Source organism: Podarcis muralis, chromosome 2, assembly GCF_964188315.1.
Source record: "Podarcis muralis chromosome 2, rPodMur119.hap1.1, whole genome shotgun sequence".
Lineage (NCBI taxonomy): Eukaryota > Metazoa > Chordata > Lepidosauria > Squamata > Lacertidae > Podarcis > Podarcis muralis.
In genome coordinates this window covers 80479233-80494698 of record NC_135656.1, presented here as the reverse complement: position 1 = coordinate 80494698, position 15466 = coordinate 80479233, and the positions used below count along the sequence as shown (strand labels likewise).

At 40.3% G+C, this 15466-nt stretch overlaps 1 protein-coding gene across 27 annotated transcripts in view; it reads right to left on the bottom strand.

The window, feature by feature from the left end:
* CACNA1D (calcium voltage-gated channel subunit alpha1 D) overlaps positions 1-15466 on the bottom strand; it is a 190365-nt gene that overhangs the window by 8629 nt on the left and 166270 nt on the right. For all 27 annotated transcript variants that reach the window (XM_028719053.2, XM_028719033.2, XM_077924918.1 and 24 more), the window contains 5 exons: positions 8273-8386; positions 5863-6254; positions 5028-5054; positions 3833-3982; positions 2236-2399 (listed from right to left, as the gene is read on the bottom strand). In XM_028719053.2, coding sequence (XP_028574886.2) covers positions 2236-2399; positions 3833-3982; positions 5028-5054; positions 5863-6254; positions 8273-8386 — 847 coding nt within the window. The remainder of the gene's footprint in view (positions 1-2235; positions 2400-3832; positions 3983-5027; positions 5055-5862; positions 6255-8272; positions 8387-15466) is intronic.

The following is a 15466-nucleotide window of genomic DNA, read 5'->3' as shown; positions in this document are numbered from 1 at the left end:
CTTTCGAACTGCTAGGTGGGCAGGAGCAGGGACCGAGCAACGGGAGCTCACCCTGTCGTGGGGATTCGAACCGCCAACCTTCTAATTGGCAAGCCCTAGGCTCTGTGGTTTAACCCACAGCTCCACCCGCGTCCCTGCAGTCATCAGTAGAAAGGCTTAAAACAACTATGGAGTAGAGACTTGATGGTTTTGTTTAAACTGCATTTTTGGGGCAGGGAAGTATGTATGTACACATTAATTTCTAAACTGTATGCTTGCACAAGAGCTGTTAGTTTGCTACTATAGATTAGTTCAATTATTAAAGGTTCCAGTGAGCCCAGTCACGGGGATTCGAACCGCCGACCTTCTGATCAGGAAGCCCTTGGCACCACCCGTGTCCCTAACAGCATTGTAACTTCACAGCAAATACACAGCAAAGGAAGTGATCCTGTTGCCTGGTTACATGTTGCAGTCTGGGTCCAAAACAGCAAAAAGTTACATGACACTATTTTTTTTTTACAGTAACAAGTTTGTTTTGGATCATGTAATTTTATCTCTTAGGAGGGAAGGGTTTCCTGACAAGGTGTATCGATTGTCTACAGAATGCCTTAAGCTTTAGGCTCTCATTTCTAGACTTCAAGTTCTATTTTTGGGTAGTGTATGTCATGGTACCATAACTGCCTTTGTTGTGCTGGTTGATGGCCTTTGTTGGGAAAGAGTGCAACCCTGCTCATTCTCCTTGACTTCTGTTTGGATTTTGACCACTGTAGACAATGGTATTCTCCTGCACTAACCACTGTATTTCAGCAGTTCCATCCCTACCTTTAGGGTTGGTTTCATAAAACACAACTGAAGCTATTCCTTGCCACTGGGGGGATTGACCTATGGCACGGCATCCCAGAGGGGTCCATTCTGTTCCACATGTTTTTTTAACAACTATGCTCTTGGAGATGTCATCAGGAGTTTTGGAGTGAGGTGCCATCAATGTGTGGATAACATATAGCGCTCTCTGTGCACCATCTGAATCAGGAGAGACATTTCAGTAGCCAGGCCAGTGCCTGGATACAGTAATGGGCTGAACGTGAGCCAAGAGACTGAAAGTGAAACCAGACAAGACAGGAGTGTTACGTGTTCCAAGTTCCCAAGCCCGGGAGGTGGTGAGGCAGCCTGTTCTGGATGAGAATGACCAATGGCGTAGCTGGGGGCACTGTTGGATGCAGTGATGTCGCTGGAGGCCTGTGTGGCTTTGGTAGTTAGGAGTGCCTATTTCTAGCTACAGCTGGTTAGCCAGCTCCTCCTGAAGAAATCACTTGCTCACTTTACTCCATGCTCCGGTAGTGTCCAGATTGGGCTGCTGCAGTGTACTCTATGTGGTGGTGCCCTTGGAAAAGGTTTGGAAGCTGCAACTGGCACAGAATGTGGAAGGCAGAAGAATGCCTAATATGGCTGCAAGGATTCATATTACATCTGTTTGGAAACATCTGCTCTGGTTGCTGGTCTGTTTCTGAGCCCACTTCAAGGTGTTTGCATTAGTCCTACACTCCAAATATAGCCTCCTCCTATTTATGCCAGCTCAAGTATTGAGATTAGCAGAAGTGGTTCTCTTGGTATTGCCACCTCACAGGTCCAGTAGTTTTAAACAGGGCCTTCTCTGTGATGACCCCAAAACTGTGGAACTCCCTCTTTGCATCTTTTGCTTAAGATAAACCTGTTTCCTCTGGCCTTTGGAAGTGAAATAGGATATTCTGTTTGTCCTCCCTTTAAATGGTGTTGCTAGTTGTATCTGTTCTATGCTCGTGTTGCTTTTCTATGGTTTGTTAATTATGCATGTTTATGTGATGGTATTGTCCTAAATGTAACCTGTCTTGTGGTGTTGGGGTGAAGAGCAGTTAAAAAATAACTCCATAAATGAATGCTGTTTTGGTAACAGAGGGTAGATTTCAAATGCTAATCTGGAAAGTATAGATCAATCTGGATCAATTCTAATTCTGACTGTTAAAGAACTTCAGCAACCCGTTTTCAGTTAAAGGACTGGATGGTGGAATAAGTGTCCAGAATAAATTCCATAGTTGGTCGACTATTTTCTCTGTTCGTTAACTATCGCAACAGTGTTATTCTGTGAATGAGTTGCCTCTGGTTTCTGTTTATGGTGAGTAGAATAATTTTGATTCCATGGGGCCAAGAGACATCCACAGGTCCTGTAGCAAACCAAACATACGTCCATATAATGAAGCCAACTTTCCCAGTGGTACTCACGTGTGGGTGTTGGAGGTAGCAACCGCCTCCTCGGAGATCTTTTTGAATCATAGCACATCTGGGAGTCATCTTCCTCAAAAAAACCATGTGGGTGATGGTAACCCTTTGGCCGTTCAAAGTCCAAATCATTACAGTGATATCTACTGGGATAGTCACATGTATACCTGCGGTAAAGAAACAGATGATTAATGCAGGTCATACAGGAACAGCCCAGGACATTTTGCTGTCTCAAGCTGAAGAAGCAAATATTGCCCTTCCCCCCAAAAGTGCAGAGTATGTAAGGACTGTAAGTTATCATAGTACTTCAACTGCCACAACTGCCTTCCCTCCATCCCAGGCAGTAAAAAAACCTCACACCAATAAATTACATAACTAACAATTTGCTGCCCTGCTGCCCTCCCATCAGATGTCAAAGAAATAAACAACTATCTGACATTTAGAAGACATCTGAAGGCAGCCCTATTTAGGGAAGTTTTTAATGACTGATGTTTTAATGTATTTTTAATCTTTTGTTGGAAGCCACCCAGAGTGGCTGGAGAAACCCAGCCAGATGGGCAGGGTATAAATAATAAAAAATTATTATTATTATTATTATTATTATTATTATTATTATTATTACTCAAGGCATTTCTAGCTCATAAAAAGTAACCATCTTTTTATTCAGTGGTTCCTCAAACCCTAATTATAGGTGTTTCTTGCAGATTTATCATGCCATATAGAGGCTAATCCAATATTGGGATAACATGTGACTCACTGTCAAGATATGAGGTTTGCTGATCACAGGATAAATACCGGTAATACTGATTTTTATTTTTTATTTTTTGCAGCAACCAACTCCTTGCCCTGCATTTAATTAGAACTAGGAGTTAACTAAACTTTAATCCAATGTAGGTCATGAATGGAAAATCCCCAGATGATGTTGGGGTGTAACTCATCAGACCAAGGCAGCATTGTTTATGATCGAGAATGATGAGAGCTGTGGCCCAATTTTGTTTTAGGTGAATTGTCTTTTCATAAAAAACAGATGAAAGGATCTCACAGAAGTATGTTGAGGAAAACAAAAACAGCACAATAGTTCTGATAACAGTACTCGAACCCAGTTACCCAATTACGTTTTCACTGTGCCTATTATATCTTCCGACCTGCAATCTTGTGGCCATTCTAGTATCTTCATCTTCTTGCCACTACAAGATTTTCCATTCCCAAATATTAAGATCAATTTCATGCTTTCTCCCAAATTTTCTGCCTGCCTAGTATTTTCTGTTAAACTGTATTTCCTTGACCTGGATGTGTGCCTTCCTGTGGCCTCTTCATGTGCTAACTTAAATTAGGGAGCAATGTAGATTCAAATAAGCTGTGTGGCCATATGTCTAGCCCTGCCTCAAGGTGATATGGCTCCTCTTGGCCCCTTGTGTGTTCAGGGTAAATTCTGAAATAGGAAGTCTTTTCCATCTGTGTAGGCTCCCTGCATATTACAGAACTCCAGTAGCACATTAAAATAGTTTTTCTTTCTTTGCTATACAGAACATAAAATTATCTTCATAACTGATTTAGGTATATACAAAACTGTTTTCTCAATAAAGACTAGGAATCTTACCTGCTTCCTGACAGCATACTGTCTTCTTCATAATATTCTTCACCACTAAAATATTCCTGATCATCCAGGTAGCAATCATCATTATAATAATCTCGAATTTCATGATCTTCTCGGCAAATTGTGGGTAGATGTCTATCCCCAGATTCTGACCTACAGATAGGACATAGATGTTTGGCAAGGCCTAATTTCTTGAAGGAACAATGTTGACATAAATTGTTGCAGCTGCCCTTTTCACAAATTTCCCTTCTTTGGAAACATTGCTGTCTTGCCTTTTACACCTATGCATAAAGCATTGTAGCAGAAATGTGGTCTAATGCCTATCACTGTGGACTTTCGCTTCAGGTATGCTTTTCTAATGTCAACTTAAAAGATAACACACATGGTTTTAGAATTTAGTGAAGTAAAAAAAAGGTCTCGTTGCTTTTATTATAGCATGCATGAGACGAAAAAACTATTATTAGTTAGGACGAAGCAAGTCTGACTGTACAAAGTTTGGGTGTCAGTGATCTTACTTTAGGAATATAAAACACTTAAGGACAACCACTTTATTTTCATTTGGTTCAAGAATAAGCCATACGTCTCTAGTATTTTCCTGTATTTTATGGCTAGAGAAACTATTTTTCTGTTGAAAGGAAGGTAATCTGTCAGGAGCTACATCTTGGCGGTGGGTAGAGGTGTAGCCAGTGATGGGTGGGACCAGAACCAAAGGACAGCCCCTCTCCCTCCCTTCCCCCTCTGCCACCACCTTTCCCTCATTTTTCTTCCCTTGCCACCTGCATGAAATTGGGCTGTGGGTTGTATGCAGCTCTCTGCTTTCCTATTCCTTTTTAAGGTTCAAGTTATGCCCAAATAATAGTTTCAGGCCCTCTTCAGTCTGAAGAACATGCAGCAGCCACAGTGGGGCTGATGCAGATGTCAGTGTCATGGAAGCATGTCTGGTGTGCATATTCTTGTTACCCCTTTCACACATTTGTATACTCATGAACTGGAGTAGTCTTAAAAATTATTCTTTCTCATGATGCCCATAATGTTCTGAGAAATTCTTATGGGCCCCACAGTTTATAATTACCCCAATGTGAGTATCACAACTCATGCTGTTTTTGCTATGGACTGAAATTATTTTTGAAAGCATGCTCAGTTGTATCTGGGCATGTCAATACCCTTTTGCCAAGAGCTTCACACTGTATTTACTTACCTAATGTAAGTTTCATAATAGCGAGATCTATCCAAGAGGGGAAACAATGTAGAAGGAGAAAAGAAGTATAATTAGCATTCATGATCTGGTGGTAGTAAGGTACTTATTTAATAAATTTATCTACAACACCCTACCCCTGAAATATATTTTAAGATATGCTACTTTAATAAAAGAGAAACACTAATTTGCAATTAGTTCTTGACTTAATGAACTGTAGAGCAGAACATGCTATTAATGCTTGTATCTGTTGAATTGATCTGATTCTCTTCACCACAGTAAGGTAGTTCTCATGGGAATTTGCTGGATCAGGTAACCAACTAAATCAGAACATGTAGCTGAACAAAAAGCTAAATGCAAGCTATATACTGAAATACAAGTTTCAAGTAATCTATAAAATGAATCCAGGCCAGTGAGATAATCAAGGATAAGTGGTCAAAAAGCAGCCAATTTTTTATTCAAAGACTGAAAGGAATGAAGGATTGAAAATGGTATGCACTTTTTTGTAAAAAAAACCAAACAAACCACAAACCCACTACAGTGGACGCTTGGGTTGCGAACATGATCCGTGCGGGATGCACGTTTGCAACCTGCAGTGGCGCGTCTGCGCATGTGCAGGTTGCAATTTGGCGCTTCTGCGCATGCGCAACCACTGAAACCCAGAAGTAACCTGTTCCGGCACTTCCAGGTTTTGGCGGGTCCGTAACCCGAAAAAATGCAACCTGAAGCATCTGTAACCCGGGCTATGACTGTATTTGATTAGTTCATAAGCATTATGTACAACAATGTGACTGGGATATAGAATGGTCTGAACCCAAACACTGTATTTCAGATTTACCTCCTATTGGCAGATCTTCTACGTTTCTCATGACGATCACTTCTGGAGTGGGAACGATGCCCAGTTTCAGATATGTACTCATGACTTCCACCACTTGTGTGTCTTCCATTAGCCACTTTGGACATGTTGGCATTATTGAGGTTAGCATTTGTTGAGTTTGGAACATGCTTCCCTACAGAGTTGTGGTTATGATGGCTATGATGACTATGGTGGTTGTGAAATAAGGAGTTTCCTGCTGGAGGAGGCACATTTTTCTCGGTAGTCTCAACCGCAGATGGAATTGAAGGCCTTTGGACATGCAGGGGACGGTGCGTGGTATTGATCTGCTGAAATGAATCCCTTGTATCATTGCTAACATGGTTTACATGATTTCCAAACAGGGCACCATTTCTCTGCAATATACAAGTTAATCAGTTAGTTAATATAATACACTGCTGAAACCAAGCTTGCATCAGTGTATGTGCATACCATTATGTGGTACATTCATGGTCCTGAGGTCAAGCTATTGCACCGTCATAATGTGTTGTTTTATACAAGGTCTTCTGTAGTGATATGGGGGTGCCCATGATCATGGCAGCTATATTATGCTGCTACATTGAAAGTCTGCAAGCAATGCCAATAAGTGAGTGTTTTAAAAAGCACTGTGCCATAGATACTCAGACTACAGTGTCTGTAGTTGATAGCCAAGCAAAATAAAGTCATCAATTATTATAGCATGTACAAACTATACTATAGACAGCATATATCCTGAAATTTCAACTGCCCGTTAAAACTATGACTTAAAGCCATGCCACAACGATCTTGGTGTTGCAGATAGTATCAAGAGTTCTGTGATTCTGTTCTCATACAGCTGGAAGAGCAAGTTGTGCTCCACTGCAACTGCCCACGCTGTGGATCAAGTTGACCATCCATGCAGCTCAACCTATATGCATGGATGGCGCATCATACAGTAAAGTGCTCAGAGTTTCTTATGAAAAGAGTGAATGGCATGCAATTCTATGATTCTTTTTACACCTAACCCAGATGGTGCAGTCTACTCAGGACTAAGATGGAGATAGGAGCAGTATCTCTTGGAGCTCAATCTAGGGAAGACAGAAGCAATGACAATTGGCAGAAGAAAACATCTGGTGAGGTGTCTGCCTCCAAAGTCTTAACAATCCCCATTCTTGCTGTCAATGACAACTCTAATCTCAAGTTAGTGGCAGGGGCCAGCTTTCTCCCTAGGCTTTTGTATGCTATTGAAAACTCACAGACAACAGGACATAGCCATCAATTTCATGCTTGAAGTACATGTAACTACAGGAGATCAAACCTATCCATTCTGAGGGAAATCAGCCCCAAGTGCTCACTGGAAGGACAGATCCTGAAGCTGAGGCCCCGATACTTGGGCCACCTCATGAGAAGAGAAGACTCTCTAGAAAAGACCCCAATGTTGGGAAAGATTGAGGGCACAAGAAGGGGACAACAGAGGACGAGATGGTTGGACAGTGTTCTTGAAGCTACTAACATGAGTTTGACCAAACTGGGAGGCAGTGGAAGACAGGAGTGCCTGGCGTGCTCTGTTTCATGGGGTCATGAAGAGTCAGACACGACTAAACAACTAAACAACAACTACTATAGATTTCTGGGGCTGATATTGCAAACGCTGTTATCATTCTACAGTAGTCCTGGCCAGACATTTCAGGGAGGAATGCAGTCCAAACCCCTTGCGTATTTGAAATATAGAAATGATCTTTGTTGTATGAGAACATCCAACTTCCAAAATTAACTGTTTGCTAGTTGTGCCATTACAGCCCTGCTTTATTCCATTGAAAGATGGGAGGTCACCAAGCAGCTTTTATTTACAATCACTTTATTGACTTGGCAGTTTTATGTGTTCTAGAGAACTTTCATTTTTGAAATTAAAAATAGTTTAATTCTAACTCTTCATGTCAGGTGACGTGCCTATAGAAAATAACTTTAAATTTAATTTAAAATCATGATTATTAAAAGTATTAATGCCCTCTTGATTCCCCCCCCATTTTTGAGGGACTTTTTCTGCACTGCCTTGGATGTGTGGCTGTTTCCTGTAGTGCAATAAGCATATCTTGTCCAGATATTACACAGAGAGAAATTTCACTGACTTCAATAGACCTTACCTGCTCATAATGTAAGGAAATTATGCACTGCAAATTGCTTCACATAAGAGAGTCTATAGTAAAACAACTGAGGCATGAAGAGAATGCACTGAACCTCTTGAAAAAATATTGAAGTGTTGAACAAAAATGTTTACTATCAGTCTATATATGTTTACTCAGAAGTACAACCTGCTGAATTCAACAGGACTTCAAAGCAAGCATGTATAGGATGGCAGCATAATTTTGTAAATTTCACAAGTTCGAGCCAACCAATTTGTTATATGTCCATTTACTTTATATACTTCCTCTTCCTCATGGTGATTTTGCTCAGGTTCATCTTCTTGCAAATCACAGGATATAGCACGCCGAATTTCAGGTCCAATATCATGAAGCGTCCTTAGTCCCGCCTAAATGGGTAAAACATAATCATTGTGCATTAAAAAATAATTAACTTTTCTCTTTCTGATTCATCACAGTTAAGGGACTGATGTGAAGAGTTTTTGTTATATCCTTCGATTAGCACCATGCTTGCTTTTGTTGACTTCAGATTGGTTTCTAAGCCCCTTTAACCTATATATTTACTGGTGTTGCTGCTGCTGCCATTGCTCCTTTGGCAGTCAAGGGATGTGCAAATACTTCCAAGCACATGGTCCTGCTTCCTGGTAGAGATTTTTACGAAGTGATGACCAGACTTAGGGACCAAGCATTGCTTGCATGGTTTGTAAATATACCAAGAAAGCCAACTGCATTGACAAAAATCTCTACTACATACGTTAGTGTGAGAGCCACAACAAACACTATACCACAACACTCGTAAAATACTGGTACTACAGACCAGAATCAGGCCAGTCTTGAAAGAGCTTGAAGCTCTTATGTACTGAAGTCCTATCCTCCAGAGCAGGAAAAAACAACATGCTCCCTCCTCCATGTGACAGCCCTTAAAGTTATTTGAAGATGGCTATCATACCTCTCCCGTTTCCTCTTTCCAGGCTAAACATACCCAGCTCCTTCAAGCACTCCTCATAAAGCTTAGTTTCCAGACCCTTGATCATCTTGGTCGCCCTTGTCTGCACAGCTTGTCAGCATCCTTTTTGAATTGTGGTGCCCAGAATTGGACACAGTATCCAAGTGTGGCCTGACTAAGGCAGAATAGAGTGGTACTACTACTTCCCTTGATCTGGACACTATACTTCTGTTGATGCAGCCTAGAAGTAGTTCACAGATGGAAATATTCATCCTTTCAAAAGGCTGACAAGCAAACATCTAGAGCCTCTTTGTCCTAAAATTAATGTGAGTGACTGGACTACGATCCACAGAACCTTCCACAGGTTTTGCATCCCTTAAAGGAATCACTGGAAGTTTCCTAACAAGACTGGGGGAGGAATTATCTGCAATAATCTTAAAAGGAAGAGCATGAGGCAATGATGGATGAATAAAACCAGCATAATGTATGATTCTTGCACAACAAAAGGGGATCAAACACACCATCAAGCAACCCAATATCACACTTGGTACCAAGAAAGTCATGTGGTTGCATAGACTGACCTACCACATTGTTGTTTTTGTCTTTACGAAAAATCAAAGCTTTAGCTTTATGCTAATACACATAGAACATCTTCCTAATCAGACCTTTACATAGCCCTACATAAAAAAGATTATAGGGCTATTCAAATTATAACATTGATAAATATAATCTGATTTAACATCAAATGTTGACATCTAATTATAGCAATATGAGGTGATCAATGTAGTATGAGGTTTTGATTTATTTCCCCTAACCAATAATATTAAATTGCAGGAAAGATTTCCCCCCGCCACCGCCTCAATATCTGGCCTATCACATTACTTTCTTAATATTTTTGACCCATTCATTTATGAAATACAAATGTGGTTGGTACATACGATAAATCCTATTTATTTACGTTAGCAGATATGCCTGCAATTCTGATGGTGATTGTCAGGAGTCCTACCAGAGTCATGAGCAGGTCAGCAATAAAACACCCAGTGTCACTCAAGTTACCAGTAACTCTTTATTCAAAGGAACCAAAACAGTACAGGCCTAGTGATCACAGCAACTCTTTCCAACTCTTGCCCCAATGAGTCAGTTGCAAGGACTGAAAGTCCCTGCCTTCCCACTACTCTCTAAGGCCCCTCTCCCGGTTTCTTCCACAGCAGCCTAAGGCTCATTCGCCTGCTCTTTCTTGCTCTGCCCTCTTCATTTCTCTGTGTGTTCTGGGAGATCAGGGAGGAGGGGAGCAAGTAACAGCAGGAAGGAGAGTTTTCCATCAGCCCGACTCCACTTTGCTTCTTGACCTCCCTCTGCTTCTGGACTGCTCTCTGCAACAGCCCGTTCCTGCTCATTAACCCCTGTTACCTCTTCAGCTTCTGACATCTCCTCCTGCCAGTCTCCCTCTGACCACTCATTGTTATCCTACCACCACTCTCCTGGCTCTGAGCCCTCTTCTCCTGGGGATTCCCCAGCTGCTTTCTCCCACCACTCCTCTGCATCCAGTTTGTCCGTGACAGTGATCCACTTTCAACTTCACCCAATTTTTGGCATAACAGGTCCAAGCTCAGAAATTACACTACAGTGGAACCTTGGTTCTCAAATGCCTTGGTACTCAAACATTTTGGCTCCTGAACGCCGGAAACCCAGAAGGAAGTGTTCCAGCTTTTGAACAGTTTTCAGAAGCCGAATGTCTGATGTGGCTGTTGACTTTTGTTTCCGGGACGCCTGCACCAATTGGAAGCCGCGTCTTGGTTTTCGAATGTCCAAAATGGACTTTTGGAATGGATTACATTCAAGAACCAAGGAACCACTGCATCTGCTTAAAACTTTAAAAAATAATAAATTCTAAAAATTCCCAAGCAGTGCTGAGCACTACCTGGTAATGTTCAATAATTTCACTGGTTATAATAAAGGTACCCCTGACCATTAGGTCCAGTCGCGGACTCGGGTTGTGTGCTCAACTCACTCTATAGGCTAAGGGAGCCAGCGTTTGTCCGCATACAGCTTCCAGGTCATGTGGCCAGCATGACTAAGCCGCTTCTGGCAAACCAGAGCAGCGCACAGAAATGCCGTTTTACCTTCCCACCAGAGCGGTACCTATTTATCTACTTGCACTTGACGTGCTTTTAAACTGCTAGACGGGCAGGAGCTGGGACCGAACAAAGGGAGCTCACCCCCGTCGAGGGGATTCAAACTGCCGACCTTCCGATCAGCAAGCCCTAGGCTCTGTGGTTTAGACCACAGCACCACCCGCATCCCTCACTGGTTATACTCTTGAGTAAAACACTGTTGAATATAACTCATTAAAGGTATATTTTTCCAGTGAGCTATTTATTTGGTCCAAAGCTCTATATTTCTTGGGAAGTATAAAATTGCCTTCAGTCTTCTTAAGTAGATGTTGGTTTTGGCAATAATTTGTTTCCAGAGACTCTTTGATAACAGCAATACCATAAATGGGAATCAAAAGGGGGAAACCCTTAGCCAATATTCAAATAGAATGTCTCTCAAAAGCTGTAATGTCTTCCCTTGAACTGCCCAATTTCTCCAGGCTTGTTGTATGGTTCTTGGCTTCCAAAAATGCTTCAAACATTGACCCAAAGAATTCCATTCCAGGAAGAGCTTTCAGAGCCACCGGGTAGCCAAGATTTGCTCTCTGGATCTATATCCCAGCTTCAGGATTATTTTAGTCACCATTTGTTCCCCCACCCCTCAATTCAGCCTTTCGTTTAGAGGTGGCCAGTTTTATCAAAGCTGGTGCAGCTGAGAGATATACTCCCTATGACTTTGCCTCAAGCCCCTTGTGCAAGTAGTAATAAATCATGTTGCAGAGTCAGTCCCCTGATAAAATGAGTAATTATCACCAGATAACTTTATTATGTTCAATGCTAGTTCCAACCCTGAAATGTTTCCTTAGCTCCACCTGACATGGTAAAAACCTGCTAGATTAGTGTAACATGTACAGGATGAAAAAGAATGAACAGCCCAGTCTCCACAAGGTTATAAGTACCTCTCAAAGAAAACAGTGGTTTAATCCAGTGGTTCTCAGCCTACGTCAAATGCTCAGACTAGTAACTTGAAAGAAGCATACATTTGAGGAAGTCTAAATGAAAGGCTTATATAATATTATATAAACTTTTATAAGTTTGGGACCCATTACTCAGATGAAGGGTGCAACAGTAATTACCATACAAATATGGTAACAAAAATTAAGAAATGGGTCTCCAAATGTAAGTTGGGTCGAAGACTACTGTACCATATCTGCAAGCATATATCTGCTTATTTCAGAGCAAATCCCACTGAACTCAACAAGGCTTGTGTCTAAGTAATAATGCATAGGGACTCCATATATTACAGTGCTTCATCTGAACAATTCAATAGGAACAGTCATAAATAATTCCATGGTCTATGCACTTTCCCTTTTATAGTCTTGCATATTGTGTTCTGCCTGTCTCTCAGGTACTTCTGGCTGTCGGGTTATTAATTTACTGTATGCCACAGACCTATGAAACATGATCCTTAAAGCCTAGGATGGGGTGGGAACAGGAAAAGACTTTGGGACTCCCTGGCCTATAGTTCAGTTTTGTGCGTCCCCAGAGATACTTTTTAAAAGCACACTTCATTCTGACTTTGTTGTCCCCTTACCAATATTAAAGTCTAACAGTGATATAAGAGATTGTGTTTCCAGCTCCAGAACCAGCTCACCACCAGCGTTTAAAACTGCTTTCATTCTGCTAGGATGGGTAGGGTGATGGATGGTCAGGAATAAAATACAGTGTGGTTCCTAGATCAAAACTTCAAAATAAAAGTCCACTGTGCAGGTTTTGTACCAACGATCACTAGAAAGCAGCCCAAGACTCAGTGGTCAGAAGAGAAACCCAAGGAAATTTACTTTAAAATCTTAAATAAATCCTAAATGGTGGGACTAAGTAATCCTAGACTGAGGCACTCTGACTACCAAGGACTTAATTATTGCAGAATGGCCTCAATTACTTAATCGTATTGGGGCTGTTTCTTCAGTAGTTTGTTCCATAACACACAAGAGTATAACCTCTAATTGATATAATTCAATGGGGTTGTTCTTTAGAAGGGAAAGCATAGGTCATTTTTCAAGAAGGCCGTAATCAACACACCCACACTGTATGGTACCTAATATCTGAAAACACAAATAACTTCCCCTTTGAAAAAGCAAAAAATGAAATGGACACACATGCACGCATCTGTTCGTTTTTTAAAAAAAAAAATGCAATCATATGATATCGAGGAATGCTTCAATAGTTAATATGGTCACATTACCACATTTGTCATTAAGATGTAAGCACACAAACACCTTTACATGGATTTTAAAATATAATGCAAACAATAATCATAACGAATCCTAAATATGAGAAAAGAGGTACTGGCTTTGGAATTAGGATAGGTTTAATAAATATCAACACTTTCTCTCTCCCTTCAGTTTGGAGGTAATATTTTAGATTTAAGAAGGAAATGCTTCTTAATATGCTTCCATAAAAAAAGCTGTTGCACATACACACAAAGCCCTTATAATCAAACATAAATTGCAGTGCTTTCCCATACAATTCCTCTATAAAAATTTATCACATTCCTAAAGAAATTCTAATCTGTAAATAAAAATGAAAAAGATTATGTATTTTTATTTTATATCTCAACTTTTATATATGTTCTATTATTATATAAGTATGCCTTTTAAAAAAGCTTCTTTCATTATATTAATAAAACCCACAGAGTCATTAACAAGTCATGTAAGCAATATTTAATACCTCTATTAGTATAACTATTGAGCAAAACAAATGTTGCATTGGTTGACTATTTATACTATTCTCTGGAAACCGCCTAGAAGCCCAAACAAGTCATCTGAAATGTTGAAAGGTTTCCAAATACCATGGAATCTAATATAATTTTATCATGGTTCTGAAACGGCTGCTGCTAGCTTTCAGGTGTCACTTACCTGCATTGATTTACAGTGAAGGAAATACTTCACTGCATACTTATTCTGATCATTTTACCTTACAAGTAATCAGTGCCTAATAAAATAAAATGCAATACTCATTTGATTAGAAAAGCATACAGAACATCCAAAAACCATGCCACCCCAAAAAAGCTATAGGGCACCTACGCTGTAGCAGTGAATGTAAGAAACATAGTAGTCGAGTCTGCAATCCTCAGAACCATTTATCTTCATAGATCCCATCCTATTTCAGCCCCCCTGAAACTGTGTTCCCTTCACTCCTCCTGTACAAAGGGCTCTGTGATCTCCTGTCAATTCCCGGCGCTGTTCAGCTGAGCTTTGATGTGAGCCCATTATAAACATGGCACACCAATGAAGTTGAAGCAGAGTGACGTACAAATCCCCCATCTGCATCTGATAGCCATTGATAATCTTTTCCAAATTTCCATCGTGATTACAGTAGCTAATTGAGGGTTATAAACATTTCACAAAAATAGCACAAGTTAAACAAAAGTGTGTGTGCGCCTCTGTGTGTGAGTGTTTCTAGTTTACATACAGGAAGAAGCATTTCTATTAGATACTATTTCGTATAACATTACGTGACTAATCACATACGTATAGATAATCCATACATATCTTCTCCAGCGGAAATGTAATGAAAGGGCAACCTCTATGCTATGTATTAGACATAAATAATTAAAGTCACTCATGCTCCACTAAACACTTATTTTGCTATGAATGCAGAGCACCAGTTTTAAGTTTCCATCATTTACTGACAGATAGTTAACTGCAGCCCTGCTCCTGTACTACTAGGTGATTTTGCCGCTGTTTATTGAGATTGGAAATGGTGAAACAAGGGTCAAAGTGATACGTTTGACTATGGGAAATAATCACGAAGGCCCAGTTCATATTTCATTTTATGAGTAGGAATGAAAAGTGGGGATTTATTATTAGATTTATTTAGTATTATTTATATCCCATCCTTTCTCCCAAAGTGGCTTAGGGTGGTCTAGAGACAGGAACATACAAACATTAATACGCCATCATTAATAACCATGAGAAGAGTGTTTTAAGTGAGCATAAGAACCAGGTCTAAGAAAATTTATCATGGCTACCTTACCTTCACTTTATTTGTTCCTTAGGTTCTAGATAAAGCATACAAACATTGCAACAGAACTGGAATGAGGATCCCAACGCAAGATGGTGAATTAGATGATCTTACCACCTTATTCTGTGAGCTGTTGCTCACAGGTGGGATATAAAACTATTGGTTAAATCTTAAAGAACATGCTTGGGCTTTATTTCCACATGGCCTTCCAGTTGGTATTCTAATATGTGTTTTACTGCTGACTAGTATGTGTTTTACTGCTGACTTGTATTGATACTGTGGTAGGGTGTGATTGTATGGATGTCGCCTTAAGAGAAATATCAATCTAATAAAATTCAACTATGTTTTACTTAGACCCAATGACATTAATGGACCTAATTCAGCCATGTTCATTCATTTCAATG